We start from the raw sequence: 27185 nt of genomic DNA on the forward strand, positions 1-27185 counted from the left end.
CACGGACAGGGGTAAGGGGGTAGGCTGTTTATGCATAAACAGACACAGAGACAAGACAGACAGAAAGAGAGACAGAAAGGAAGACTTCAGAACATAGACAGATGGGGGTGGGGGAGATTAGCACCCAGCTGTGTCCCTGTCCAGAGATGGTCCCCCCCACTGTCCCTGTGTCCCTGGCCCTCAGTTTCCCCACCTGTAGCAAGGAGCCATGGCTCTTGGGAGCCTGCAGGCACAGATGATCCACCGCTCGGTGGCCTGGGATTTGTGTGGGTGTGGGGTCAAGACCCCCGAGTAGTGGGGACAGAGGGCAGGAGGGCCTGAGGACTGAGTGGCAGGGCCCCCACCAGGCCTCCTGTTTTATTTTCCTTGGGGATATTTCTCGAAACCTTACTTCTCCTGTTTATGTCCTTATGAGGGTGGACATGTGGCCAGGCTGAAGCCCCTCGCTTCTCGGGTCATGGCTGTCCCCTAGAGGCTCACACAGTGCCTGGCAGACAGTAGGCACCCAAAAAATGTATATTAAGTAAATGAATGAGCGGAATGAATCAAGGACCAGCCACTCATAGAGGATAAGGTGGTGGCAGTGGTTAGTTGCTCAGTCGTGTCTGACTCTTTGCGACCCCAGGGACTGCAGCCCACCAGGCTCCTCTGTCCATGGGATTTCCCAGGCCAGAATCCTGGAGTGGGTTGCCATTTCTTTCTCCAGGGGATCTCCCTGACCCAGGGATCAAAACTGCATCTCCTGATAAGGGCTGTGGGGCAAAGATGAACTGAGGCAGCCATCCTTAAGCTTTAAGGGTCTCCCTGCCCTTGCCTGCCAGGGGTTCCCCTCATGACACAGGGTCTCCATCCAGTCGGCAGAGAACATCCCTGAGAACCAAAATCTCCCAGTTTTGAGCTCCTTGGTCAGAAAGCTCATCTTAGAACCCTGCTGAGGCCCATCACGCCTGATCGGAAGTCACTTCTCAGCTGTGTGGCCTTGGGCCAGTTACTTGGCCTCTCTGTGCTTCAGCTTCCTCATCTGTAAAACGGGCCCGCTAACAGTCCCCACTCCACAGAGTGGTTGTGGGGATTAAATGATACATTGAATAACATCTGTGGAGCTCCTAGCAGAGCAGCCAGTGCACCAGCGAGGGCTATATGAGTCTTGGTAAAAACAAACGCAGAATAGACGTAAGAGCTGAGCTTCAGAGAAAGGGCAGAGGAAAGAGGAAAGGTTGGCTGGACGTGATGGAACCTAGGCTCCGCCCCCGCCTGTCTCTGAGCCTCAGCCTCTGGGCTCCTCGTGTCTCCCCTGGGACAATGGAACACCCAGCCACCCACTCGCAGGGGCTGCTACGCGGGTGAAAGGGCGGAGGCGAGACAGCGCTCTGTGATGGCCAGGCAGCCGGCAGGTCGCACCTCCTGACTTTCAGGCTCGGCTGGAGCAGGTTGTCCGCCCCGCCCGCCATCACCACATCCTCTCTGTGGTGGCTGCCGCCTCCGGGGGAGGGGTGGGGGTGGGTGGCGGTAAATGGGCACAGAGAACCCATGGGTGCTGGCAGCGGGGGTGGGGGCCCCATGTATTTTGCAGGTGGGGCCATTTCCTTCCCAGAAGCTGCTCCCTCCCCACCTCCAGAGCAAGGGTTTCTGTGAAAGGACAGGGAGGCCAGTCTGGGGCTCAAGGGACCACCTGGCTCACCCTCTGCCCCAGTCTGATTCCTTGGCCTGAGAAACGCTGCAGGATCTGCAGCGTTCCTGCTCCACGGGAACTCCTTCCTGCACTTTGTGGATGGAGAGAATGAAGTCTGGCTCCAGGCTGGGTGGGGATCTGGGTGCCCACGACCTGCAGGGTGGGGCTGGGGGGTCCAGGTGCGAGGGGAGATGCAAGCTCCCAGAAGGCGAGAGGCTCCAAGGGGCTCATCACAGGGTGGGGATGCTCACCTTAAAGTCTCCGCTGTGGCCCACGTACAGGGGCTGGAAGAAGGGCTTTGGGCTGGACACCTGCAGCCATACCTTTTCCCACGGCCTGGAAAGGTAGAGACGAGGTGAGTCCCCCTGCACCTCCCAGAGGGCAGCAGAGCCTTCTGCTCAGCTGCACCCCAAATGTGTCCTGTGGGAGACTCAGTATCTCCAAGACACAACTCAGGCCCCTCCCTTCCACCCCTCTGCCCCAGGCCTCAATTTTCACATCTGTAAAATGGGGCAGCGAGTCTCCTGAAGGTGCACAGTGTTCAAGGGCTTGGCTGCCTGCTCTGTGCTGAGCTGACGCTGCCCGGCTCTGAGCCCTGACTCCTCCTCCACCCTCAACTCCACGGGGCTGCGGGGAGGTGTCAGGGAGTGGAGGCCCTGGGCACTCCAGCTCCTAGAGGTGTCCCCCAAATCCTGGCCCAGGCTGAATCCCTCCCTGCCTCCCTGTGCCCTGGCCTCACCTCCAAGGGACCTTCAGGCCCAAGAAGACAAAGATGAGGCAGACCAGGATGAGCGGGATGGGAACCAGGTGAAGATACAGGTCTCCCTTTCTCTCTGGGAAGGAAGCAAATGCTGGGTGACATTGACTGACCTTTACAAGAGGCCACGCGGGTGTGGGTGGGGGGCACTGGGTCCAGGCTGGCGGGGAAGAGGGTGGGAAGGCTTCTGCTACCTCACAGTGGGATGGACCTGGGTCCAACCCCCACCCCAGGCAACTGATTTTAATCTCTTGGAGTCTCCCTTCTCTTATCCGCAAAATGGGCATAATAATTCCCACTTCACAGATGTATTACGGGGATCAAATGCCCTGCTGGGAGACGTGCCTAGCACCCAATGCAGGGCTTGGCAAGCAGGGGCCCTAGAAATGCTATGGAGTGGCAACGAGCGGGCGCAGGACACAGTGGGTACCCTCCAGCCAGGCTCGGGGTGGCCGCACTAGATCTAGTACAAGGAGTGGGTGTCCATCCATCCACCCATCCCTGTTTCACATCTACCTTCCGGCTGGGTGTGAAAGACGACTGGGTCACTCCATTCGCTCCAGGTCCCCTGGAAGGTGGAGCCGGGCTGGGGCCCTGCCCGCACCTGCAGCTCGTAGCTTGACCCACTGTGGAACTCCAAGGGGAGGAGAAAGATGCTTCTGGAATCCTCTGAGATCAGCTTTCTCCCTGGACTCTGTTGGCACAGGGAAAGGATGCACCACATCGTGAACCCCCAGTCCAGCCCCGCCAACCCCCAGCAGAACCATCCTTCACCAGCCCCCACGAAAGGGGTGGAGTCTCTCCCACAAAGTCTCCACCCTCTCCACAAGAATCAAGCCCCAGTCTGAGTTCTGGACACTCCTGCCTGGGCAGCACAGAGCCGTGGCCTCCCTAAGATATAGTGCTCTGTTCTGTTTCTCTCTGATCCAAGCTCATCCACTCACAGGCCTGGCAGGGGATGCCGATAGAAGAGGACACAGGGACAGGAAGGAAGGGATTTTAAGGGGTCTCCTACCCCGGGGAAAAATGAGACGAGGCAGCATGGAGTGAGAGAGCGCCAGGGAGAGCGTCCATCCCTGGCGAGTCCTTGGTTTCCACTCTGGACCGTGAATTACAGGCTCACGTGTGGCTGCCCCTCCTCCTGTCTGGATGCTCTGCGCATCCCGTCCCTCCCGCCCCCGAGGCCCTCCACCCCAGTCCTCTGAGGGCCTCACCTGAGCCCAGGGCTCCCCAACCTTCCTGTACCGCAGCTCATACTGAAGTTTGTCCTTCAGCGCATAGACACGGTCACTGGGACTGGAACTGGAACTGGAACTCCAAGAGACGTTATAATATCCGGAGAAGTTCACGGTCACGTTGAAAGGGGGAGATGGCTTGACTTACAAGAAAAAGACAGAAAGAGAAAAATGGGATGAGATTTTGCAGCAGCTGAGGATGCGGTGATGGGAATAAATTCCCTTATGCCTGATCCATTCTTGATGAGACGAAGACTAGTGACCCTGAATGACTTGGGTGAAGCACCCCATCTCCTGGCCTTAGTTTACTCATCTGAGAAATGGGAGATTTAGATGAGATTGGGTTGCAAACGCAACCCAATTGGGCAGGAGACAGAGATGGATGACACAGATTTGGAGACCAAGCCCTCCCAGTCTCAAGGGGGATGCTACCCCTCAAGGGGGCAAGAATGCAGACCGGCGGCGGCCAGGGGGAGAAAACCAACGAGACCCACATGTTCTCCATGTCTGTTCTAAATGACGGCATCGTCTTCTTTTAACTGTAGCTTCCTTGAGAAGTCAAGAGACTGTAATTAGCATCATGCTAATTAATTAGCACGAATTATGTTAATGATGGAAGTTACCACCTCTGAGTGCCTGCCAGGCTGCTCTGCAGGAGTAGTTTGATGCCTGAAGGGGCCCTGGGGATGTGATGTGAATGCTGTCGTCTCCTGGACATTTTCTGGAAAGTGCAGGAGCAGAGATCTGAGTCACCACACCACGCCCTCTAGAGCTCTGTGATCCTGCTTGCCACCTGCCCCTGTCTGGGGGAATCTTAGCTCCTTGGGACAGAGGTTTTGTTCTCCAGTCAACGCCATGTCCACAGCTCCTAGGACAGAGCTGGCACACAGTAGGCCCTCAAGAGATGGTTGTGAAACCAACGCGCATCCCCGCCAGGGATTTCAAACAGCAACTCTGAAGCTGCGGACAACTCGACACCACGAACTGTGATGGGGAAGGCACGTGCTCAGGAGGTGGTGGGGGCGGGGGTAGTTTCACTGTCTCCTGGGACTGGAAATGCTTCTAGACCCTCTCCTCTTTTCCCCAGGCCAATGGAGGCCTGGTTTTCCACTTTCTGGTATGTCCTGGGCTGGGTGGTGTGGACCAGAGCCAGGGATCAGGGATGGGGTCAAGGACAGGGGTCCAGGGCCCAGGAGAAGAAAAGGGTCTGGGGGTGGGGGAGAACAGTGCCCCCTGCCAAATCTGGGTACAGGCCTGGCTTCAGACCCTGGCAGGGAGGGGAGGCAGGACCAGAGGGACAAGTGACTTGGAGCCCCATTGTGAGGTGGGGTGCAGTGTGCAGTCCCTCTCCTCTGCAGGGGCAGGCTTGCTGTCCGCCCAAATCTCTCAGAGGGGCAGGAGGGCACCCCTGTTCTGTGAACTAGCTACGCTTGGATCTGCGTGGCTGAGAGAGCGTGTGGGCACGCGTGCCCGTGTAGGAGTGAGCATGTGGGCAGGTGTCCAGGCTGGATAGGCTGAGGGTGGGTGGGACACCCATGCATGTGTTTGAGGGTGTATTTATGAATGTGTGTATGTGAGAGAGACTCTGGGTGTGTCTGGGTGTGTGTGAAGCTTCGTTCACACTTTGTGTGGTGTGATACCCACAGTGAAATGATCCAAACCTGGACCCCCAGGGTGTGAACGGCAGACACCTTCTCACCCCCCACCCCACCGTTGGGGATCCAGGGCCAGAAACTGCCAAACCGTGGAGGCTGAGCCTTCCCAAGGAAGACAGGACTCTCTTAGCAGTCTGTGTTTGCATGCCTCTGGGCATGGGACTCTCACCCCCTCTCCCTGGAAATCCCACTTTGGACACACCTGGACCCAACCTGGTTCTGGACCCAGAGAGACAACTGCTTCCAGAGAGACAATTGGGTCCCTTCTGCCTGTGGATTCCCCCCTACCGCCAGCCTGGAGGGAGATGCTGGGCCTCAAGGAGCCAATGAGTGGGAGAAAACTCAGCGAGGTTTTTCTCTTGGGACCCAATGTCCCCCATCATGGGAACAGAATCCCTAAGAGTCAGGGTTCAAGGAATCCTCACTCTATAAATAGGGAAGCAGTCCAAGGTCACAGACAGGCAGGGGCTGAACCAGAACTGAAGGCCAAGGTCCTGGGTCCCAGTCCAACTCGTTTCCATAACCCTGCTGCCTCTCTTTGGTTAAGACTCAAACCTACTGATCAACCCATCACACTATAGCAAAAAGAACTCTAAGGAGAGGGTGGGCCTGGGGGGCCAGCCCAGCGACCATGCATTCTCATAAACTCTGGGGGCTGAGGGATACTCACTGCTCGCAGCCACTATAAAGCTGCCACACTCCTGGGAGTAGTTGCCGGATGGGTCTGTCATGCTTACATTGAAGAAGTCGTCAGCCATGAGGCGGAACACATTCATGTGGCACGTGTACTCTGCATGGGTGGCATTGTGGGTGGACCGGAGGAGGCTGCAGGAGATGACTTCATCCTCCAGTTCTCCATATGTGTCATGCCTTCAAAGACAGAGCAGCCAGTCATGGCTGGAAGCCAGCAGGGCTCAGGGCTCAGGGCCAGGGCCCAAGCCCAGAATCTTGGTGCTGGGAGGGATTTGAGGTGGGGCTGGGGGGTTACTTGGTCCAACTGCTCCTTTCCCAGGGAAGATATTCCTTCCCTGAAGCAGCCCTGATGGACTGTGTCCAGGCTTGGCTTGTATGCCTCCAGGGGACCAGGAACTCACTACCTCACTTAAGAGCATGCATGCACATGCATTCAGTCGCTTCTGTTGTGTCTGACTCTTTGCGACCCTATGGACTGTAGCGCGCCAGGCTCTCCTGTCCATGGGATTCTCCAGGCCAGAATACTGGAGTGGGTTGCCATGCCCTCCTCCAGGGGATCTCCCTGACCCAGGAATCAAACCCATGTCTCCTGCATTGGCAGGTAGATTCTTTACCACTGAGCCACTGGGGAAACCCCATTTGAGAGCAGTAGCTTTTGACTTTGGAAATTTGGGTCATTCTTTTCTGGACTGAACCTAAATATATCCCTGTCAGTTCCATCAACTGTATCACTGTCCTAGAGGAAGGAAGCTAAGCATTTCAAGTCTCCCTTTTGCCCACTTTCTGTCCAATATCTGATGCATACCTAATAAGCGCTTGTGCTCAGGGCCAAGATAAGAGCCAAATGAACTTTACCCCCTGCTTTGGGTGGCCTTCCAGGAAGGCTGTTGGTATAAAGTTAGGGGGAAATGCTCTGGCTTTTTAACTGCCAGTGAGCAGAAAGAGTGGGTTTTGAAGTATGTATAGGAGTTCACCAGATATTTATTCTCCTACCTACCTCTTCAGGCTATGAACATGACCACCCTCCAGGGCTAATATGGAGGCATGGACTCAGTTCTCTGCCAAGTATTTGCTGGAATAGAAACTTCTGCTGAAAAAAAAGGGGGTCTCTAAGACTCTTAGACTGCATCCAGGGGGACCTTTAAAAATTCCCTGTCACCTCCATGCCTAAAATCCTCAGGTGGCTTCTCACCACCCACACACATAAAAGCTGGCCCCACCTACCGCTCCCCTCTTTCCCTGGTGGTTCTCCCTTACCCTGGCTCACTCTGGTCCAGCCACACTGACCTCCTCCCTATTCCTCAAACTCACCAGCCTGTCCCCACCTCAGGACCTTGGCACACGCGCTACCCTCTGCCTGGAATGCCCTCTCCCCAGCTCCCTGACTGCCTTCTCCTCACCCAGAGAGGCCTGGCCGGACCGCCCTGGCTAAAGCCGCTCTCCCCTCATGTTGCTGACTCTCTACTCCAGGGTCAAGACTCCTGGACTTAAAAGCACGCAGTCTCAGAACATATCCTGTTGGCTGTTTACATGTTTATTGTCTGTCTTCCCTGCAGTGCGTCAGCTACAGGACAGCTGGGACTTTGTCAGTCTTGGGCTCTACTGAGCCCCCAGTGCCTGCAAATGTCTGGCAAGAGCTTAATAAATATGTTCTGAAGAAGTAAGTGAATGACCGAACGAATTGGTGACAACAGAATGAAAACCACCTGTTTTCTATCCTGAGCAGTATATTGACAAAGACTCTCCTTGACCAGGCTCAGCTCAGGCTCCTTGGAAGTCTCTCCTCAACTAGGTGCTAACTTTGGGGCATTGGCTAATTTCAGCAAGGATCCTGTTAACTCAGCTTAGCCAGAATCGTCCATCCTTCACAACTGGTCAATTTCCTCATCCTCAGCCATTACCCAGGTGATGTCTGATCATATTGGGCTGCCATCAGTTCAGGTCAGTTTATCTGGAACTCCCTCCGACCCCTGATGTTTCCTCTTAGTGTTTTTCCATTCACTGCCCTTCTCCTTGGCTATAAATTCCCAGTTTTCCTTGTTGAATTCTGTTTGAGCCCAATCTCTCTTCCCCACACCAAAACCCCCAGCCCCTACACCTATCATGATGGTCTTGAATAAAATCTGCCTTGGGACTTCCTGGGTCGTCCAGTGGTTAAGAATCTTCCTTCCAGGGCAGGGGGTGTGAGTTTGATCCCTGCTCCAGGAATTAAGTTGCCATGAGGCAACTGAGCCCGTGCTCTGCAACTAGAGAGAAGCCCGTGCATCACAACAAAGAACTAGCACAGCCAAATTTTTTTTTTTAATTTAAAAATAAATAAAATAAAAGCATGAACCCCTCATTCTGTTTTAAAACATAAAGTGAAAAAAATACACCTTACCATTCTTTAACAAGTGCAATGAACAATGTTTTCTTTAGCATTATGCACTAATAGGGACCCGCGGATCTTGGAGCCAGACTGCCCGTGTTTGAATCTGAGCTCCACCATTCACGGGCTGTGTGACCTTGGGCAAACTGCATAACCTCTCTGAACCCTAGTGTCCTCATTTGTAAAATGGGAGTAATAACTGTGAGACTCAGAAGTGATCATTCATGTGAAGCATAGCTGGACGTGGGGCATGTATTCAGTGTTCAAGACAGTCGTGGGAGTCTGGTCATCCTGAAGTCTCAAACCCACAGTCAGGCCTGTGTGGGCAAGAGTATGGTCTCTGTAGCCCTGCTTACTGGACAAGTCTCAGGAGCCCTGTGTGAACATCTGTAAGATGGGTAGACTGATTCCCAGACCACAGTCTGTCAGTAGCTCATGGTCCCAGATCATGTTCTCAGCCCACAATGAAACCAAGTGCCATTGTGAAAGGGCTGAGTGAACCCGCATGCAGCGGTAGATATTTTTAAACTGCTTAACTACCTGCTAGGAGGGCTTCCCTGGTGGTTCAGTGGTAAAGAATCTGCCTGCCAATGCAGGAGATGTGAGTTCAATCCCTGGGTTGGGAAGATCCCCTGGAGAAGGAAATGGCAACCCACTCCAGTATTCTTGCCTGGGAAATCCAGACAGAGACTGGTGGGCTACAGTCCATGGGATCACAAAAAAGTCAGACACAAAGACTATATAACAACAAAGCCAGGCACCCAGTCGGTCCAATTCAATCCGAGGTCTCTGGTGGTCCTGCCTCATCCCAGCCCTCCAGGGCTACCCTGAATATCATCTCCAGGGCTGGTGAGGCCCGGCCACTTACCAGGTGAGGGTGAGCGAGTCGGGGTGCCTGGCCCATGTCTCCAGGATGCAGGTGATAGTCTCAATGTAATCGGTGTAGCAGACGAGGTTGGAGCAGCCCCATGCTGGAGAGTCAGGGGAGACAGAGGCCTTGGTGAGGGGGTAGGGTGGGGGCTGCAGGGATCGCCACCTCCTAACCCCTTGAGGGCTGGATGGTGAGGGGAAGCAGGGGTCCCTGGGCCATGATGAATATGATGATTCAAGGGCCACTGAGATGAAGGACTGGGGCAAGGGGGGTTCTTGCCACCTGAGAATTCTGGTTTTGAACCCTCCAAAATTTTGAGGCTGGCTGTGAGGATGAGATTCCTAAACTAAGCAGGTCCCCACCATGGGCTCTCCCCACAAGCCCCATGTCCAGACACCAGCTCATCATCCCTCCTGGCCAGCCTTCCTCTCAAGGTGGTGCATCCTGAATGCCCCAGATGCCAGATGCATCTGCATGTCCCGTGAGAGGGATTCACGCAGCCAGTGAGAGACAAGGAGGAACGTTCTATTCCCCTGCAGTTGGTCTCAGACAGGACAAAGACCTCAGTGACCCGGAAGTGCTCTGAGGGAGCAAGAAGCCTTCAGAAAACTGAGAAGCCCTTGAATATTTTTGCCAAAATGTATGTATCCTACTACCCAAAGCACCACCACCACCGCCAGAGTGGCACAGGTCTGGCCCTCGCAGGCAATTTTGTTGGAAGATTTCATACTCGCCCACATCCAATGTCAATTGCTTCACTTTGGTTCTAAAAATATAGGTCCAACCACAATTTAAATTTTGGTAAATGTTTGACAAAATCCACTTGAGTTTTAGCTCGGTTTTGTTTTGTAAGATCAAGTGCCAACACTGCTATCCCCCCACCCCCACATCCCTACTATTTACCAGAAATCTGTTCCCCTTTTAAGCGGATTCATTCTTAGTGGCCTTTTCCTATTTTTCCTTGACTAATGAAGATCCAGAGGGTGGGAGTACATTCCTCCCAGGGCTCTGTCTAGCTCAGAAGCTGGATTTGAAGCCAAGAACATTGTTGCTGGAAACAGCTTTTATTTCTAATCCCACCACTATTTTACAGTCTTCCCTGGTGGCTCAGCTGGTAAAGAATCTGCCTGCAATGTGGGAGACCTAGGTTCGATCCCTGGGTTGGGAAGATCCCCTGGAGAAAGGAAAGGCTACCCACTCCAGTATTCTGCCCTGGAGAATCCCATGGATTATAAGAGAGGCAAAGAGTCAGACACGACTGAGCGACTTTCACTCTCCTTTCCACCATTTTACAGATGAGAATACTGAGGCTCTGAGGCTGGGCTACGCCTCCTGTCTCTCTCTTTGGTCTGGGCTGATGAAACCCAGGAAAGGCAGAAGCTAATCTCTGCTGGGTCTTTACATCCGCACACATGGCAGACATTGCTAATCGATCACGGCACTATTTCCAGCAGGTGTGGCCTCAGAATCCTTGGCACAGTTGAGAAGGCTTCTGGCAGCATTAGCAAGGGATCTGAGATGTGGAAACCAATCCTGTTCTAGGAGGAGGCATCCTTTGGGGAGGAACACAGGGCCCGTCGGTGGGCACAGAAGGGCGAGTTCAGATAATTTGTGGAGAAAAGAGGACAGATTTGGGCAGGACCCAAACCCATGTGGCCGTGTCCTCTCTGGGTTCGTATCCTGGTTATTCTCTCTCAGGACTCCAGAGCTTGGAGGTTCAAGGCCACGAAGGGACAGCTACTGTTGTTCAGCCACTAAATCATGTCCAACTTTTTTTGTGATCCCATGGACTGTATAGCCGCCAGGTTCCTCTGTCCATGGGATTTCCCAGGCAAGAATACTGGAGTGGGTTGCCATTTCCTCCTCCAGGGGATCTTCCCGACCCAGGGATCAAATCCATGTCTCCTGCATTGGCAGGTGGGTTCTTTACCAATGAACCACCTGGGAAGCCCTTACCAAGGGACAAGGTTTGTCTCAAACGTGGAATGAAACATTGAGGAAGGGACAGCAGTCCCAGAAACTAGCATGGAGGTGGCATCAGGGACCAGAAGGAGTAAAAACCCCATCACCTGGTCAGTACCCTGAGCCCTGGGCAGAGAGCCCCAGGGCCACCCTCCCTCCACCCCCACCCCCACCCCACACGGTTATCACAGCATGTGGGAGGCAGTGGGAACCAAGGAAAGTGGACACGTAACTCACGACAGCTCCGAGTCCCTGTTATTGGACACTGACTTCTTGAGGGGGTGTGTGCATGTGGAGGTATTTAGATGCTATCATGCTGGGGCAGCCCACGCGGCCTGCACGAGGCACTTCCGCAGTAAAAGCAGTTAAGACCATGGGAATCGGGCAGATTTTGGGAACCGATCCCAGCTCCACAACTGCCTGCCTGTGTGGCCATGAACCTGCCGCCCACCCTCTCTGAGCCTTAGCTTCCTCAGCAGAGAACTGGGCGTCAGGGCTGCGTGAACTTCACAGGCTGCTTGGCAGCGCCCGGGACACAGCTGCTGCTGCTGCTGCTAAGTCGCTTCAGTCGTGTCCGACTCTGTGCGACCCCATAGACGGCAGCCCACCAGGCTCCGCTGCCCCTGTGATTCTCCAGGCAAGAACACTGGAGTCGGTTGCCATTTCCTTCTCCAATGCATGAAAGTGAAAAGTGAAAGTGAAGTCGCTCAGTCGTGTCCGACTCTTCGCGACCCCATGGACTGCAGCCCACCAGGCTCCCCCAGCCATGGGATTTTCCAGGCAAGAGTACTGGAGTGGCACGGTGCCATTGGTGCCCGGGACACAGCAGGGGCTTGGAATTTATGCCCGCGAGGTGGGGAGAGGCAGCGGGTGACCTAAAGGCCCTTTAGTGCCAGGATGGGCTGCTGACCACTCAGAAAGGAAAAACAAAGGAGCCTGACATCTGTTTCCTGACGGAGCTATTTGAAGCTCCGGGTCTTTCGGTAAAAACCGGAGAGAAATGCCCATGAGTCAGCAGAGCCGCGGCAGAGGGCCCCGCCCCACCCCAACCCTGCCCCCAGTCCAGCCCCTATCTGACCCTGTGTGCTGTGTCCCGCCTCCTCCCGCAGGCTTCCTGGATCTCTCAGCCCCGACTCTGCCCCGAAGTGTAACTCCTGGCCTCTCCCAGCTCAGGCCTTAACATCTCTGGGGAATATCAGTGCCAGCAGTGAACCCAGGGATTGTTGAAAACCATCTCCTAGGAGATGAGGAGAAACTGAGGTTAGACCACAGGCAGGACTTCCTCCCTCCAAGAATTGGGAGCTGGCCAAGGCAGAGAGCCATGGAGATGAAGGATGAAGTCTTTCATCCTCCCCCAGACCCAGCCTCCCCAGCCAGTGAGACCTGGAGACCCAGGAAGGTGGGCTGGATCACGTGGGACTCGCGTGAACCACTTCTAGATGGTGGAGCTTGCTGGTTGAATGGGTTCTGGTTGATGCAGAGAGGACTACTGCACCCGTGTCAGCTGTAAGTGGACAGATGCTACAGGCTCAGACCCTCTAGCCCCGCCCTGCAGCCCACAAGGCCAGCGTGGCGGCTCCCCACCTGCAGACCTCGGGGCAGCTACTTACTTCCCTGGAGCATTAGCAGGAGCAAAGTCACAGCCCAGGCACACGGCATGCTGCCTCCCGGAGCCTGGAAGAGACACACAGCGAGAGGGTGAGCCTGGCGTCCAGAGACCAAAAGGGCCCTGAACTGCCCCACTCTGGTCCGCATCCCTCCTTTGGAAGACTTGCCTCTCAGTTCCTTGGATTTGTTTCTGGGGGGCAAAAAAGAAGTGTTTGAGGAGCCCGTGGCTGCTCCCAAGGGTTCCTGTCCCTTAGAAGTGGCCAATTTGCACTCCCGGGGTCCCTCCCCACATCTCCCCTGCCTTCTTCCTGGGCACCCAGCACAGTCACCAGTGAGAGGGGGATGGAAATGGGGAGGAGCTCGCTATTCAAAGGTTCCGATAAACCTGTCGCTGTAGCATGATGTGTGTGTGTTTATCCATCTAGATAAGAAAAGGGAGAGTGGCTTGGAAAGTTGTATTTGATAAGCAGAGATGTTTTCTTCCCATGAAATCCCCATGTTGATGTTAGCCCAATTAATTGGCTTCTTGTTGCTGTTGTTCAGTGGTGTCTAACTCTTTGCGACCCCATGGACTGCAGCACACCGGGTTTCCCTGAATTGGCTTCTCACTGAATAACAAATCCAAGATTAGACCACAAAGGAGATCACTACCTAATACTAAGATATGCTTAGCCCGATAACTCGACCACAGAGCCTGCCTGGGTGAGCCCACCAGGAAGCAACAGGGAACCCAGCCTGAGCACATGAAGGTGCCCTAGACTCACCCTGATCTGTGTGAGACCGAGAAGAGACCTCTTTAGAGATCCGAGTCAGCCTGTCCAGGAAAAGCAGACTTTGGTACCCTGGGCAGAGGAACAACTCACCAGGCTGGCACTTTGCCAGCGGCACCCTCAGTTCTGTGCCTGCATGGGACGGTACCAGTCAGAGACCAGTGGGTCCAGGAACCCCACCCAGATTGACCCCAGAGACAGGGATGTAGCTGGATTTGAAGCCCAGAGGACTGACTCACTCAGGGACCAGGTCACATGTGTGGCTTCTTCCGGATGCCATCCCTGAGCCTGGGTTCGCCAGATCCTACTCTGGCCCCCAGGAGAGCTTCCTCTGAACTCCCTAACAAGCCACCAAGCAGCAGTGGCAGGGCACAGAGAGGCCCAGCTGTGGAACTCTGGGCTGGACACTTCCCCTCTCTGAGCCTTATAAGTAAAGATGGTAAAGCCCGCTTCCAGGATGCCTTCAAGAATTCAAAGACTCCATTTATAGAATTGCTGGGCCCCTGGCAGGACCCCTGGCAGAGCCCCTGACACGTAAACGCTCAAGAAATAGTGATGGATATAGGCTTTTAGAGCACCAGAAATGGACAGACTCCCTGAGTGACCCAGCCAAGAGGTTCTTAAATGTCTCATTTTCAAAAAGTTGGCCATATTTGTAGATCATGTATACTACTGTTTATTTTCTCTAAATGAACTCTTAAAAATTTAACTCCAACCTCAACCTAAGCAATAATGTTCATGGTTGTGCATTTTTTCCACAATACACTTTTTTGGGGGCCTCCTTACATGGCTTGCAGGATCTTATTTCCCTGACCAGGGATTGAACCAGGGCTCACAGCAGGGAAAGCATCAAGTCCTAACCACTGGACCGCCAGGGAATTCCCTCCCCAACACACTTTAAAATGAATAATATCACTGTTAAAATAAAACAATGTTGGCACAGATAGTATTTAAATCTGTTCTAAGGAGCTCTGCTCATGCCTGGCTCCACGCCCTGGAGGAATCTGATCATCACACTTTAGGGATCTTGCTTCCCATTAGAGAAGATGGAGTGTGCGTCTGCCCCTCACTGATGTGTCCACATCTCTGACTCCAGCCTCAGCACAGGGCCTGGCATGGCTCCATCTGGGGCCACAGGAAAAAGCACAAGATTCTTTGTCAGTTTCAAGGTCCCTCATTCCTCAGCTTTGCACCAATGACAAACAAGCCCCTGGGGAAGGAGAGGATGTTTCTGCTGCTTCTGTCTTCCAGGCATCTCTTCCCCTTTTATGAGCAGCCCCTCCAACTGAAGCTGACTTGAACCAGGGTGTGCACCTAATCCAGCTCTGACCAATAAAGCACTCCACCCACCTGGTCAAGTGAAGGGATCAGACACAGAAACCAACCCAGGCAAGGCCAACGACAGCCATCTTGGAATTTCTTCTAGAACTCTATTAAGAGGTAATCTTTTGGGTGCCTGCTAAAATCTGGTAGCTATCTTTGTCATCTCTTGGTGGTGGTGGTTTAGTTGCTAAGTCATGTCCGACTCCTGCGATCCCATGGGCTGTAGCCTGCCAGGCTCCTCTGTCCATGGAATTCTCCAGGCAAGAATATTGGAGTGGGTTGCCATTTCCTTCTCCACTGTCATCTCAGAGAAATGTCAATCCTGAGAAATACAGATCCAGAGTCCCCATGGCAGCACTTGAGGGCCTGGATCCACTGTACCTGATGTCCACACCTGGATTTAACATACACCAACCACCCCCCCCTCCACCCACCTATTTGGTAGAATTATTTTTCTGTGGCTTGCTATCTAAGATACCTGACATAGTAGAACAGAACAAAGAGCCCCAAATTTGTGGCCAGAGCATCTTGGAGCAAAGAATAGCTTTTCTCTGGTTTTCCAACTCTCTGACCTCAGTTATCATCTCTAAACTAGGGACAGGAATGCACACGGCACCTGGCAGTTAAGAAGAGTCAGTGGGAAAGCAGATGCCGCAGTGCTCCGTGAACTGTAACGTGCTGTCCAGGGGGCTGGATTCTTGCTCTTACTGGCCAGTTGCTCTGAATTACTCACCAGTCCCCAGCATCCCAGGCCCCCTCATGCCTCCCTGCCTTTGCATGAGACAAGTTCCTGTGCCCAGTCTGCTTCTTAGACATCTTCCACGCCCCCCACTCACTCAGTCTTCATGACCCCCCTGCTCCATCCCTGTGTCCATGAAGCTATGCTGGAATGTTCTAGAACTCCTGCCACTTACTGCCTTCAAGATTCTTACCAGTGCTGTGATCTACTTGCTGTTTCTCTTTATCTGGTCTCATAGTTTTTGCTCCAATAAACATCTCAAAATGGAAAATCAGACCATCAATAGGTACATGCATGCATGCTCATTCGCTTCAGTCATGTCCAACTCTTTGCAATCCTATAGACTATAGCCTCTGTCCATGGGATTCTCCAGGCAAGAATACTAGAGTGGGTTGCCATGCCCTCCTCCAGGGGATCATGCCAACCCAGGGATTGAACCCACGTCTTCTGCATTGCAGGCTTTACTTCTGCATTGCAGGATTCTTTACCACTGAGCCACCAGGGAAGCCCTCCTTCCACAGGTGACTAGTGTGAAACGGAGAGGCAGCATGCACCACGGTGGTTAAAACACAGACTTGGGCCAGCCCGCCTCAGTTTAAACCTCGGCACTGCTGATTATACATTGTGTGACCTTGGGGAGTTTACTTAACCTCTCTGGGCCTCTGAGTCCCCATTTGTAAAATAGAGGTATTAATAACCTACCTCATAGAGTTCTTGGGAGAGTTGTCAGTGTTTTTAAAGCATTTGGAACAGTGCCTGGCATGTTAGTAGGCATCGTATATGTGTTTCTTAAACTAACCAACTCACCATGAAACAAAATGCAATGAAATGTAAAACCTGAATACAAGGAAAACCAAAGACAGAAATTGAGTTTTAGCAAGACACTCTTCCTTGCTTAAGACTCTGATGAGTTGGAGATCTGGTTTGCCTTTGTTTAAAAAGGGAGATTAAAGAGTATCAGAGAGAGGTGTTGAAGACATACTAGCATCAAACTGAGATTCTCCCCCTCCACCACCACCTTGTCAACAGCAGAGGAGCCAAAGAAATTTGAAAAGGGTCTCACTCTCTCACTAGGGGGTCCAGGGATATTTAAAACCATCTAAAACAAGCCACTCAAGTTCTGGGAAACATCAGCCTTGAATGATGAAGTCTTCAAGTCATCTCCTCTGGTTTCCACAGCACTGAGTACAAAGGCCTCCCAGCCCCATGGCCCTTCCTGCCCTGAATCCATCCCTTTACGGGGCTTCCTGCTCAGCGGACTCCTGAGGGCAACAGCTACTTACTCCCTGGGCGCACCCAGACCAGCAGGTGTGCTTCCTAAGTGAAGGACAGAGGGTGCCCTGCAGCCTCCTACGAGGAGTGAAGGCTGAGATCTGCCAGGTGCCAGCTATGTGACGCTGGGCAAGTCCCTGGCCTCTCTGATTCTGTTTTCTTATCTTTGTTGCAGGCACTAAATGCAAAAGTACAGCACAGTCCTGGATAGGATAGAGCCCTAAAGAAGAGCTTATCCACAAGGCTCCAGTGCCTAGAAATGATTTCTGAGGTTGTGGTCATTCAGACTAAAAGTTGGCCAAATTTCAAGAGAGTCTGGGGATGTGGAGCAGACTCGGGGGAGGAAGGCAGATGGAAGCAGGTGCTATGGAGAATTCAAAGTGCTTAACTTCACAGTCAACAGGGAAATGCAAATGAAAACCGCAATAACATGCCATTTAAATTTTATCAGATTAGTGAAAACTGAAAGTCTGACAATATCACATGCTGCTGAGGACGTGGCGTAATGGGAACTCTCATTTACGGCTAGTGGAAATGTAAATTAATACAACTGGTCTGGAAAACAGTTTGGCATGGTCTAACAAACTTGAGAAGGAAATTGAGAAAGGAAATGGCAACCCACTCCAGTATTCTTGCCTGGAGAATCCCATAGACAGAGGAGCCTGGCAGGCTATAGTCTGTGGGGTCGCAAGAGTCAGACATGACTTAGTGACTAAACCTCCTATATAAACAGCTCATACAACTCAAAAAGATAAAAAAAAAATGGGCAAAACTAGACAGTTCTCCAAAGAAGACATATAGATGGCCAACAGGCATAAAAAGATGCTCAACATCTCTAATTACTAGAGAAATGCAAATCAAAACTACAATTAGATACCATCTCACCCTGGTTACAGAGAAGGCAATGGCACCCCACTCCAGTACTCTTGCCTGGAAAATCCCATGGACGGAGGAGCCTGGTGGGCTGCAGTCCATGGGGTCGCTAAGAGTCGGACACGACTGAGCGACTTCACTTTCACGCATTGGAGAAGGAAATGGCAACCCACTCCAGTGTTCTTGCCTGGAGAATCCCAGGGACAGGGGAGCCTGGTGGGCTGCCGGCTATGGGGTCGCACAGAGTCGGACACGACTGAAGCAACTTAGTAGCAGCAGCAGCAGCAAACTTGAACAGGTATTTGCCCTAAGATCCAGCAATTTCACTGTGAAGTACACTACTGATGAAACACTGGCACATGTGTACAAGAAGCCGAGGCAGAAATGTTTGCAACAACATTGACTTAAATATTGAAAAACCGGAAACAAGCTAAATCTCCGTCAGCAAAAGAATGGAAAGATAAAGTATGGTGTAATCACCCAATGTGAAAATGAATCATAGCTTCACACAACAAAGCAAATGACTCTTACAGAAAAAAACAAAAACAAAAAACCAACCAACCAAAAAAAAATAAAAAAGCAAACGACTCTTTCTGAAGAAACAGAAAATAAGTTAGAAAAGAACACAGGCATAATAACACTATCTATGTCGCACTTTCGAGACACTTCAGTCGTGCCTGACTCTTTTTGACTCCACGGACTGTAGCCCACCAGGCTCCTCTGTCCATGGGATTCTCCAGGCAAGAATACTGGAGTGGGTTGCCATGCCCTGCTCCAGGGGATCTTCCCCACCCAGGGATCAAACCCCAGTCTCCTGCGGCTCCTGCATTGCAGGTGGGTTCTTTACTGCTGAGCCACCGGGAAAGCCCATGAGTCACACAACACCATGTAAAGAAGCTCTATATATTGTCTCAGTGAATATCCATGTGTCCTGAATATATAGAAAAAACCCAAGGGGATGAGAAACATCAAACTCTGAAGAGTGTAAACTAGGAGGGGATGTGATCAGGTGGGGATCTTCAGCGGTCTCAACAGTTTGGTAAAACTGAGTGAATGGTGTTGATTATATTTTCCTTTATACTTTTGTATATGTCCAAACTATTTCATAACATTTTAAATGTAAGTGAATTATAAACTAAAATGTGAAAGAATACTTTCACTTCTGGCTATGATGAAGTAGTTGGTAACTGATTAACCTTCTTACTAAGAACAACTGCTAAGCAGGAGGGGGGAAAGAAAAAAACCAAACTATTAGAAAGCATGAGAAAGCAACCAAGTGAGATAGTACTTGAGAGGCCAGGGTGCCAGAGAGAAGGAAAATTCTCTGCACGCAATGCCCCCTTAAATAATTTGCCAAATCATTGCATTCCAAGAAACCTAGCAGAAAGCATCTGCTAAGAGGCTAAAAAAACTAAGAAGAGATTTTGTCAGTTTCACAGTGCTAAGGAGAGAATCAAAGTTTAAGAAAAATGGGCCCCGATAAATACCCAGTTATTCAGGGGGAAAAAAAAAAGATGCCTTGGGAATCAGAAAAAAATCAGAAATCGTTCAGCCTTCACTGCATCAAGATGATCTGCCTATATGCTATATGTCAGCTAGGAAAAAAAAAATCAAAACCTATCCAGAAAAACTTAGCTTCATCTAAAGCCTCCATTCTTTTCATACACAATGTCCAGCATTGAATTAAATTGACAGGACAAACCAGAGAACATTACCAAATGACCAAAAGCCAAGAGAAAGAAACAAAACCAGAAACAGACACGTAAGTGATCATTAGACAGAATTTAAAATAACTATGATTGGTCTTCCCTGATGGCTCAGTGGTAGAGAATCTGCCTGCCAATGTAGGAGACCCAGGTTTGATCCCTGGGTAGGGAAGATCCCTTGGAGAAGGGAATGGTACCCACTCCAGTACTCTTGCCTGGGAAATCCCAAGGACAAAGGAGGCTGGCAGGCAATAGTCCATGGGGTCAAAAAAGAGCTGGACATTACTTAGCAGCTAGACAACAACAACAATGATCAATGTGTTCAATAATTCCACCAGAAATAAGGAATATATTTAACAGCAGAAACTCGAGAGCTGAAAGACACAATAATTGAGATTTATAAGAACGTAACAGATGGCTTTGGGAGAAGGCAATGGCAACCCAGTCCAGTACTCTTGCCTGGAAAAACCCATGGAGAGAGGAGCCTGGTAGGCTGCAGTCCATGGGCTTGCTAAGAGTCGGACACGACTGAGCAACTTCACTTTCACTTTTCACTTTCACGCATTGGAAAAGGAAATGGCAACCCACTCCAGTGTTCTTTCCTGGAGAATCCCAGGGATGGCGGAGCCTGGTGGGCTGCCATCTATGGAGTCACACAGAGTCGGACACAACTGAAGCGACTTAGCAGGAGCAGCAACAGATGGGTTTAACAACAGATTAAAAAATCAGAAGAGGGGATTGGTGAACTGAAAGATTGGTAGACGATAATCAGATTGAAGCATGCAGAGAAAAAAATGTTTAAAGATACAGTAAAGATCAAAAGAGACATATGTGAAAAGGTCTAACAAATGTATTTGGAGTCAAGAAAAAGAGGAGAGAGAATGATTCAGAAGCAATGATAGAGAAGCTGGTTAAGAATTTTTCAAAGCTAACAAGAAACTTTAAGCTACAGATTCAAGGAATTCTATAACCACCCCTCCCCCCAAACAAATACAAAGAAAACCACATCTAGGCACATCATAGAAAAACGATTTTAAAAATTTAAGACAAAGATGTACTTAAAATCCAACTTAGAATGTTATATCCAGAAAAAAAAATATCCTTCAGAAAATGAAGGCAAGCTCAATATGATAAAGGAATCTACTAAAATCCCATAGTTATAACATCATACTTAATAAGGAAAAACTGAAAGCTTTCCCTCTAAGATCAGAAACAAGACAAGGATGTCCACTCTCATGACTTTTATTAAACAAAGATGTCCTGGGCTTCCCTGGTAGCTCAGGGGTAAAGAATCTGCCTGCCAGTACAGGAGACATGGGTTTGATCCCTGATTTGGGAAGATCCCACATGCTGTGGAGCAATTAAGCCCATGCACCACACCTACTGAGCTTGTGTTCTGGAGCCCAGGAGCTACTGAGCCCACGCGCCACGACTACCGAAGCCCTCGTGCCCTCGAGCCCGTGCTGTGCTGCAAGAGAAGAAGCCCACCCACTGCAGCTAGAGAGCAGTACACACTTGCTGTGCCTAGAGAGAAGCCCATGCAACAGCAAGGACCCAGCAGCCAAAAATAAATAGATAAATTTAGAAAACAAAAAACAGAGATATCCACTCTCACTGTGCTGAATGCTTTGGTTCTAGCCAAGGCAATTAGGCAAGAAAAAGAAACAAAAGACATCCATGTTTGAAAGAAAGAAGTAAAGCATTTCTGTTTGCAGATGGTATGATATTGTACATGCAGCATCTTAAAGAATCCACACCAAGGAAATGAAACACGGTAAACAACCAAACAAAAATGGTTCCCGCTAAATTTTCTAGGACTACAGAGCAGTCTTTAAAATACATGGTGTTCATCCAACCGGATAGCCACATGAAATAGAATGAAATTGGACTCCCATCTCACACCATATATGAAAATCAACTCAAAATGGATCAAAGACCTAGTATGAAGTGGCAGAATTAAATCTTAAGATAAAATATAGGAGTAAATCCTCAGAACCGTGAATTCATCGATAGTTTCTTAGACATGCCACCAAAAGCACAAGCAACTAAAGGCAAATATATGGAAGGATTTCAAATTTTAAAACTGTTGCGCTTCAAAATACACTATCAAGAAAGTGAAAAGATAGAGGCTTCCCTGGTGGCCCAGTGGTTAAGAATCTGCCTTGCAATGCAAAGGATGCGGGTTCAATCACCTTCAGGGAACCAAGATTCCACATGCTAAGGGGCAGCTAAGCCCGCACACCACAACTAGAGAGTCCGTGCGCCCCAGCGGAAGAGCCCACTTGACACACAACGATCCCGCGTGCGGCACCTAAGATCCGACACAGCTCAATAAATAAATAGTGAAAAGACAATACGTGAAAGTGAAAGTGAAGTCCCTCAGTGGTGTCCGACTCTTTGCAACCCCATGGACTGTAGCCCGCCAGGCTCCACCATCCGTGGGATTTCCTAGGCAAGAATACTAGAGTGGGTTGCCATTTCCTTCTCCAGGGGGGTCTTCCCCATCCAGGGATGGAACCCAGGTCTCCCACATTGCAGGCAGACTCTTTATCCTCTGAGCCACCAGGGAATCCCTAGTGAGTGAAAGTTAATCAGACGTATCGGACTCTTTGCGACCCCACGGACTATACAGTCCATGGAATTCTTAACGCCAGAATACTGGAGTGGGTAGCTGTTCCCTTCTCCAGGGGATCTTCCCAACCCAGGGATCGAACCCAGGTCTTCTGCATTGCAGGTGGATTCTTTACCAGCTGAGCCACTAGGAAGTATGGGAAAAATACTTGCAAACCATATATTTGTTAGTGTTCATAATATATAAGGAACTCTGAAGGTCTAAAAGCCAACCCAATTTTAAACTGTGTGAAAAATCTGATAGATGTTTCTCAAGGAGATATACTAATGACCATTAAACACATGAAAAGATGCTCATCATCATGAGTCATTTGGGAAATGCAAATAAGGACCACAGTGCGGTACCACTTCACACCCACTAGGTGGCTATTTTTAAAAATGGAAAATAAAAAACGTGGGTGAAGATATAAGAGTGGAAGGCTCACACATTGCTAATGGGAATGTACGATGGTGCAGCCACTATGCAAAACCGGTTTGACTGTTTCTCCAATAGTTAACACAGTGTCACCACATGACCAAGCAATTTGACTCCTAGGCACATAGGGAAAAGAACTTAAAACATATATTCACAAGAAAGCCCTTCTACACAAGTGTTCATAGCAGCCTTATTTATAATAGCCCTAAACTGAAAGCAACTCTAATGCTCATCAGTTGATGAATGGACAAACAAAATGTAGACTGCACAGACGATGGAATATTATTCCGCCATAAAAATGAATCAATGACGGATATATGTTAAAGTGTGGGTGGACCTTTAAAATTTAAAGTAGAGAATTTAGACACAAGAAGCCACGTATTGTATGATTCTATTTGTATGAAATGTCCAGAGTAGGCAAATCCATAGATACGTAGTATATTCGTGGTTGTCGGGGGCTGGAACTTTGGAGGAAGGGGGAATAGGGAGTGACTGTTAATGGGCATAGCACTTTTCTGGAGAAGTAAAAATGTTCTGCAGTTAGATAGTGGTGATCGCATGACTTTACAAATATACTAAAAACTACTTAATTGTGCACATCAAAAGAGTGCATTTTATGGTATGTGAATCAGACCTTAATTACAAATATTTTTAGATAAAGGCAAAATAAAGCTTTACTTTTCATAAAAAAAAAAAAAAGCTGAGAGAATTTGTCACCTGTAGACCAGCATCAAATGACATACTAAAGTGAATTTTGGGGGCAAAATAAAAATAATCTCAGATGGGGAGTAACTTACTGTAGGAAGGAATGAAGAGTAATAGAACATTAAAAATACAAATGAATATTAATTAATGAAAATAATAATGTCTTATGAAGTTTAAACTATATGCAGAATGAGAACATTGGGTTGGCCTAAAGGATCATTCAGATGTTATGGAAAAACTCGAACAACCTTTTTGGCCAACTCAATACATTTCCATGATTACTAAATATAAGAAGAAGTGAACAAAGATAAAGGTCACTGTATTAAAAAAAAAGAGTCACTGTCTTGTCTGGAAAGTGATAAATGTACTAATATAAGGTGTCCACGGAATTCTCTAGGCAAGAATACTGGAGTGGGTTGCCATTTCCTTCTTCAGGGGATCTTCCCGATCCAGGGATCAAACCGGGGTCTCCTGCATTGCAGGTAGATTCTTGACCATCTGAGCCACCAGGAAAACCCTTAGTATAAGGTCGACTTCAAAAAATTCAAGTATGCATGCTATAATCTCTAAGAAAAACACTGAAAGAGTTAAAAGAGAAAGTATAACAAACTAATAGTTAGGAAACACAGAACAATAATTTTAAAAACTTTATTCATTTAGAAAATGGGACAAAGAAGAAGAAAAAGGAACAAAGAATAGATAAGACAAAAGAAAAACAAGTAGTAAGAAGGTACACTTAATCCCAAACACATCAGCATTTTTAATAAAATGTAAATGAAGTGACCACAAATTAAAGACCTAACCTTGAAACCAATACTTTAGATTAAAATAAAGTAAAAATTAAAGTTTAATCTCTCTCACAAGTATACAGACAAAAATTGAAAACAAAATATTAAATCATATCTGATGATATTAATATATACAAATGTATTATACATCATTATTACATGAGGTTTATTTCAAGAATACAAAGGCTGTTTGACATTTGAAAATCAATAATCTGTTTTACCACATTAACAGAATAAAGAAATTCTATATGACAATTTAATAATTTTAATGTGACATATAATAATTTGAAACACTTATTCATGATTTTAAAAACACTCTAAGGAAACCAGGAATAGAAAGAACTCTCTTGATCTGATGAGGAGTGTGCGCACGCGCACACACACACACACAGAATATACACAGCTAACATCCCGAAAGGTCAGATACTGAACAAGTGATCCTCCAGGGCAGGGAAAAGACAAGGATGTCTTGTACTGAAGGTCCTGTTCAATGCAATAAGGCCAGAAAAATAAATAAATTTATAAATATTAGAAAACTATAAGGATTGGAATGGTAAAAGACTGTCTTAGAAGTCCAGATACTTAGTAAATAAACTATTAGATAATAACTGTTAAGCAAGGGCAATGAATTTGAGGCCAATATAAAAAATATATTATATTTCTAAAGATGAACGAAGTTGACAAACCTTTGGCTAGACTAAGAAAAAGGGAAGATTCAAATAACTAAAATCAGAAAGGAAAGATGAGACATTACAACAGACACCACAGAAGCAAAATAGATGGTAAGATACAACTATGAATAACCCTATACCAACAGACCTGATAATGTAGGAGAAATGGATAATTCCTAGAAACATACAACCTACCAAGACTGACTTATGAAGAAATAAAATGTCCAAACAGACCTCTATGTAGGCTGCAAAAGCAACAAAAGCAGAAAGAGAGAAGTGGGACTACATCATAACAAAAAGCTTCTGCATTCCAAAGAAAACCATCAACAAAATGAAAAGGCAACTTACTGAGTGGGAGCAAATATTTGAAAATCATCTATCTGATAAGAGAATGATATGCAAAATGAAGACCTCATGCAATCTGATTTTAAAATAAGCAGAAGATCTGAATAGACATTTTCAAGAAGAACATACAGATGGACAATAGGTACATGAAAAATGTTCAACACCATTCATTACCAGGGAAATGCAAATCAAAATCACAATGAGATTTCAGATTTCACGTGACACCTGCTAAAAACTGGCTATTATCAAAAAGACTTTAACAAATGTTGCTGGGGATATGAAGAAAAGGGAACACTTGTCCACTGCTGGTGGGAATGTATTAGATGCAGCCACTATGGAAAACAGTTGGAGGTTCCTTAAAAAATTAAAAATAGAACTACCACATGATCTAGCAATTCCACTGGTTATATGCCGAAAAGAAATGAAATCACTCTCAAAAAGATACACTTCACCCTTATGTTCATTACAGTTTTATTGACAATAAACAAGATTGGAAACAACTTGTGTCCTTCAACAGGTGAATGGATGAAGAAGATGTGATATGCACATACAATGGAATATTATTCAACCATGAAAAATAATGAAATCTTGCCATTTGTGGCAACATGGATGAACCTCGAGGGTATTATGCTGAGTGAAATATGAAAGATGGAGAAAGGTAAATACAGTATGATCTCTCATATGTAGAATCCAAAAATAATAAGTTTATAGATACAGAGAGAACTGGTTGATGTTTGCCAGAAGAAAGGTGTAGGGGTGCGAAGAATTGATGAATAGAGTTGAAAGGTAAAAAGAAAAAATATATGGTGCATTATTGAGCAAAAGCCACAATAAAAATGAAGCAAAAAAATTTTTTTAATGTTATGTACTTGCAATGCTTAAGTCCAAAGCATCTTATTCAGTGTGGTTAAATTTCATGAGCAGACTACTACATGAATTATATTGTTACACCAACATTGAGTATTGTATTTTATTCTAGCTTTACCAATGTCTTTTTGTTCAAAACATATGTCAAAAATACTGAACACGTGCTTTCGGCAATTTTATAAAGACTGAGTAATGCTGCAGAAACTAAAATATGCTGACACTTGAATAACATTCATTTTCTCTAATAACAATGACACAGCTTTTAAAAATACTTATCTTTAGGGACTTCCCTGATGGTTCAGTGGCTAAGACTCCAAGCTCCCCATGCAGGGGGCCTAGGTTTGATCCCTGGTCAGGGAACTAGATCCCACATGCTGCAACTAAAGAGTTCACAGCTGTAACTAAAGATCCTGCCCGCTCCAACTAAGACCCAGCACAGCCAAATAAATAAAGAAATATTTTATTAAAAAATACTTAACTTTATATCACCATCACTGAAACTAGAGAGAATTTAAAATTATGAAATAAACTATCAATTATATAAAGGATATAAATTTTAAATAGCAATGTATGATTCTGATAAATTTATCTTTAAAAAATTGAATGTGGACTTCCCTGGCAGTCCAGTGGTTAAGACTTTGGGCTTCCACTGCAAGGGACACAGGTTCAATCCCTGACTGGGGAACTAAGATCTCTCATGCACAGTGTGGTCCAAAAAATGTTACATTAAGTAATTTTGTAGAAATTAACTGATACATGATTAAGTATTAACATTCAAAGGCTAATTTTGACCTCTATTTTGAGTCAACTGTTTCATCTTAAGAAGTTATAAGTCACACTGCAAAATTTATGTACTATTTTTTTTATTAAAAAACTTTTAAGTATGGAGAAATAGTGAATGTGGTAAACAAATCATGCCTCTGTGTCCTAGTATCTTTGCAGATTGCTTTTCAAAAGGAAAATAAGTACTTGCACAATTACCTTATGTATGCATAAGTCTAGAATCTATAAAAATATGCACCAGGCAATAACAGGTTAACATACTGAGGTGTCAGATAAATTGCCACCTGTTGATGAAGATATCTGGGTTGATGGAGAAAGCTACCTTCATTACATTGGAATCTTATTATTGTTCTCTAAAAAAGGGACAATAATAAGTCACACTATAATTCCATTTTTTCTCCAATGGAAATATCTTTTGAATTTAGAAAAGTTTTCACTTATAAAAGACACAAACAAAAAGAGAAATTGAAAAAAAA

The 27185-nt window shown here is 47.8% G+C and overlaps 1 protein-coding gene across 2 annotated transcripts in view; it reads right to left on the minus strand.

Moving 5' to 3' along the window:
• The window catches only part of IL21R (interleukin 21 receptor), a 35218-nt gene that overhangs the window by 1638 nt on the left and 6395 nt on the right, over positions 1 to 27185 (minus strand). Inside the window, exons 1-8 of one of the 2 annotated variants that reach the window (XM_044935656.1) lie at positions 13586 to 14013; positions 12824 to 12887; positions 9249 to 9351; positions 5990 to 6189; positions 3644 to 3807; positions 2946 to 3123; positions 2412 to 2505; positions 1924 to 2008 (exon numbers count right to left, since the gene is read on the minus strand). In XM_044935656.1, the coding sequence (XP_044791591.1) occupies positions 1924 to 2008; positions 2412 to 2505; positions 2946 to 3123; positions 3644 to 3807; positions 5990 to 6189; positions 9249 to 9351; positions 12824 to 12872 (873 nt within the window). In that variant the 5' untranslated portion in view covers positions 12873 to 12887; positions 13586 to 14013. Of the gene's footprint in view, positions 1 to 1923; positions 2009 to 2411; positions 2506 to 2945; positions 3124 to 3643; positions 3808 to 5989; positions 6190 to 9248; positions 9352 to 12823; positions 12888 to 13585; positions 14014 to 27185 lie in introns of those variants that run through there. The other variant, XM_006070564.3, reaches the window with a different exon arrangement.

Source organism: Bubalus bubalis, chromosome 24 (genome assembly GCF_019923935.1).
Source record: "Bubalus bubalis isolate 160015118507 breed Murrah chromosome 24, NDDB_SH_1, whole genome shotgun sequence".
Taxonomy (NCBI): Eukaryota; Metazoa; Chordata; class Mammalia; order Artiodactyla; family Bovidae; genus Bubalus; species Bubalus bubalis.